At 50.3% G+C, this 4,355-nt stretch overlaps 1 protein-coding gene across 1 annotated transcript in view; it reads left to right on the plus strand.

Moving 5' to 3' along the window:
• DNER (delta/notch-like EGF repeat containing) overlaps positions 1–4,355 on the plus strand; it is a 158,518-nt gene that overhangs the window by 57,900 nt on the left and 96,263 nt on the right. Inside the window, exon 5 of the mRNA XM_012725210.1 lies at positions 830–983. Coding sequence (XP_012580664.1) covers positions 830–983 — 154 coding nt within the window. The remainder of the gene's footprint in view (positions 1–829; positions 984–4,355) is intronic.

Here is a 4,355-nt window from a genome sequence, read left to right on the forward strand (position 1 = left end):
GCTTTTCCTCCTGGAATCTCAGTTGCTGTCCGCACTAGGACAGGCAGACATTTGGTTCACACGTGGAAAAGTTAAAGATAAAAATAGATCACTTTTAAGGAACAAAGTGAGTTGTTTTTCTTAGAAGCTGAACAAGCCTCTAGGGAATTGTAAATTCTACCAACCTCCCTTTGAAGTCGGATTTATTCTGAGCCTCGGGGTGACCTTGAGGGCAAAGAGAAGGGAAGCAGCTTGCCTTTGTTTGCCCTTGCTGTGCACTTTTAGGGGGTGGGGACTCCTGCTCTATTAGGAAAACCCAAGAAAACTAGCTCATCTGTCACGAGAGTTCAGTGTGAAGACCAGGAACATCAGCCTGGCATTTTCTGTGTGGGTAGTAATCCCCGACCTGCACGATGGGGCAAGGACCGTGTCTCGTCAACAGCAGCTACAGAGCAACCTGACCGTGCAGAAATTGATTTATCCAGAAGGGCTGTAGACGAAAGAACTGAGGGACACAGCATTATTGATGAAAACAAGGACCAGCCTCTCTTTCAGGAGGAAGTGATGTTGGTGCTGGGGTGGGGCAGATTGAGGAGATGAGTTGCAATAAAATAAATGTTCGGAATTAGTTAACAGGACATGCAAACCCATTGCACCACAGAGACACTTGATGTTGGAAATTAAGCTGTAAAGAAATCCAATTTCTTTTAAAACCACTGCAATCAGGTCATGACATGAATGCTGCGATGAAAATCCTCAGTGTGGGTGTCTTATAAAAGGAGGGGCGTGTTTGAACTTGGGATTCACATTCTGAGGATGCAAGTGACACACCTGGCTGTTTGTGTTTTAGGCCACTTTTTCCTGTGTCTGTGAGGACCCGTATGTGGGGACCTTCTGTGAAGAGTTTGACGCCTGCCAGCAGAAGCCATGTCAGAACAACGCCCGCTGCGTGGACACCCGCGAAAAGCAAGAGGGAAGCAATTTCACCTGTGTCTGCCCGACTGGTATGCTTCTCAGAGCCTGCTTGCCTCTGTAGGGCCCACAAACTGAGGGACTCAGGGCGCTTAGCTGTGCTCTCTCCAGCTCCCGGACAAGGGGCTTGAACACCACAAGTGATTTTGTCGGTCCCTACTCCTATAATTGGGAAGGACAGTCCACGAGGGCTTAAACGCCATGTCCCTGGCTTTCTGGGGTGTGTTTATCTTAGCATTCCACCAATTTTGCACTGGGATAATTATAGTCATGGCCAAATAGAGCTCTGGGTGCTTCAAAAAAACAAATGTGTGAATGTGTACTTGAGCATGGTCTTGGCTATCGTGGGTGATGATGCTCAGTAACTTCAGAAATTGTAGACTCAAGTGGTTATGTCAACCATCGAATCTTCCCATTTCTGCTAATTTCCTTCTGTTCATGTGTGCTCAATGGCCCGGGTTCTTGGTGCATGGTTTTCCTCAATGGGGCGGGTCTTTACTATTTCTTTTACTCTTTACAATTATAGCGGATATTATGGGAGACTCAAATGTTCGGAGCAGCACGAGTGACCCAGGAACAGGCAGTACATTGTTCACAGATCTGAGCTCTGGCAATCCCTAACTGACTTACTGCTTGGCCAACTGTAGGAAAAACTCTCAGAAGCCAGGGATGGCATGTTACCAGCGAAATTTTCATACAATTTTTTTTTTTTTTGAGAGAGAGGTTAAAAGGAAGCACTAAATTACTTCTTTTTTTTTTTTTCAAATCATGAAATAATGTGCAAAACCGACATCATTGTTCCTTTCCCATCTTAACCAGCAACTCTGTCACTGGGTGGGGATTCAGCATGAGGCGGGAGATGGTGCTGGAGAAGGAGGGAGGTGGAAGTTGGGGTGATCAAGTGCTCATTGGAAGAATTAAGACCCAACATTGGATGATGAAATACTTGCTTGTTTTTTAAAAATGATTCCATTATACACTCTGCTCTGTAACTTGCTTTTACTCGGTGTATATTTACCAGCCAGCCACAGACATCTTTCCGTGTCAGTCCACGCCCCATGTATATTGCATTTTGTTCTGTGCCACATTCATAGTATGTCTCCTAAATTTGTATCTCTAGGTCAGACTGCCCTTGGCATCTCCATTTAGATGTGCCAGGTCCCCTGAGCTCAGTCCTTCCCAAACTGGGCTCACCTGTCCAGCCCACACAACTCAGCCTCCGGGGCTCCCTCTTCCATCAGCCAGGTGGAAGCTAGTCTTCCTGGGGCTCCCTCTCCCTCCCTGATCACATCAGTCTCCCCCCCGAGGTTTTCCATTTCACCACTGGAAGACTTCTCAGCTCCCCACCCTCCCTTCAGCCCACTACCAGCGCAGGCTGGCTGCCTCTACCCTTGTCTCACTGCATGACGACCTCCTGCCGTTTCTCCGTCCACCTTGACCGAGTGGCCACAGCAGTGACCTTGCCAAAGTGAGCCCTGCCTCTCACCAGATCAGTTGTCCCGTCCCCCCGGCCTCACGTATCATGATGATCACTTCCCAGTGCCCACCCACGTAGTGACTTTCCCACTTAAAGCCCTTCTTACATGGCTCTTTGGGTGAAGACTTGAACCCCCAGCCTCCCTCTCCTCCATACCTGTCTCTGCTCACCTCTGCGGCACCCTCTCGCCCTGCCTACCTGCGCTGGGTCCTTGGCTGTGATTGCACCTTTCTGTCCTGGGACCCACCTTCCTGCCTGGACAGCTCTTCCTGCTGCCTCCCTTCCACCTAGTTAACCACCCAGGCTCCTGTTTTCCCCCATGCGCCCTTCTCTGGGAAGCCCTGCTGGGCCTCGCTGCCTTTCCTCTCCTCAGCCTCAGCCTGCGATTGCACCGTGGCCTGGGACTAGCGCCCACCTGAAGCCCTGCTTCAGTGTCCTCCTCAGCGGCTCATAAATCCCGCATGCGGCGCTTAGGAATCGAGTGGATGGAAGGGGATGAGTGTGGCCTCAGGTTGAAATTACCCTTCTTTTGATAGATCTTTAAGATGCTTTCACATGTTCTTTGATAGATAGTGTCAGAATGAATCAAGATCCTTCCACAGATAGTCTCAGTCTGAGTTGGGAGGTGGAACTTGTCACTATTCGGACTGAAATGATGTTAGTTTTGATATTTTCCATGCATCTGTTCTCAAAAGGGACTGATTCCCTTTCTTTATTTTTATTTTACTATTTAAAAAATTATTTATTTACTTATGCATACAAAAACTGTGGTGCAGGCCAGAGGTGCAGTGGGGTGAGAGGATTCACCAGAGACAGAGTGGGGAGCAGAACAGGCAGATCTACTAAACACACTGCTGAGGGGAGAAGCGGGGGGACAGAAGCAGTCTGCGGCGCCCTGTGGGTCACTCCCTGGCCAGGGATGGAACTCGTGCTGCAGTGGCTGTGGACAGCTTCATAAAGCTGCACTTTAAGCCCTTGCGCCGCCAGGGAGGCCTCCGCTCTTTCTTTTTAAACTAGATTAAACCCATTTCCTTTTGTGAAATGACTTTATCTTTTCATTTTTATTGGGCTAGCGAACACGGATTCACAACATCGTATGCGGCTCGAGGCCTAGGATCACATGGCAGAGCCATCACCCCATGCGCCGAATGGAGCTCCCCAATGCTGCGACACGCTCCTCGAGCCTACAGCTTTCTCTTAGGCATTTTCTTCACTTTCATATAGTACGGACGCCTGGCAAGGCCACTACCCAGCCCAAAAGTTACCACTGATGGTGGACTCGGGTCACCCACCCACCCCGGCCTCCCCCACCCTTTTACTTCCGACAGATATCAGGCTGTCAGGAAAGTCGTTTTTGCACAGAAAACAGAAAAAATGCAACATGGTGCTTCCGACAACCAGATGCAAAGGTTACAATTTGCACAGCTTTACAAAGCAGCCTAAGACCGCTCCACCCACGTTCTCGGCAGGCTCTTTGGGAGCTTCTTGCCGGAAGGCGCGGCTGCCTGGTGTCGTCCTCCGTGAGGGGCTCTCCCCGCGCCAGGCGTCTTGCCCAGCGAGTAGGGTTTTCACGATGATAGTGGCTATCTGAAGTCTGGCGCCTGCCCTGCTCTCTTCATCCTGCTACTTTAGCCAGAGGGGGCTCATATCCGCTGGGGTTCCCCAGCCCCCTGCCTCTCTCAGGGTTTTCCGGATTCCTGGTGGCCTTCTCAGAGCGGGTCCATGGGGTTCCCTCCCCTGTGGCTTCCATTCCTTCTCAGGCTCTGGAACAAACCTTAGTCAGAGGTAGAGAGATGTGGGAAATGTCAGTCTGGTGCCCTCACTCTCTGTGCCCAGAGAATGTTCTGACTTCTTCCTGCTGGCGCTGCTAGCCAGCTTCCCATCGCCGGGCAAGTCCCGACCTCTCTGGGCTTCTAGTTCTACCTCT

The sequence above is a fragment of the Condylura cristata genome, unplaced genomic scaffold (genome assembly GCF_000260355.1).
Source record: "Condylura cristata isolate star-nosed mole 26May11 unplaced genomic scaffold, ConCri1.0 scaffold00002, whole genome shotgun sequence".
NCBI lineage: Eukaryota > Metazoa > Chordata > Mammalia > Eulipotyphla > Talpidae > Condylura > Condylura cristata.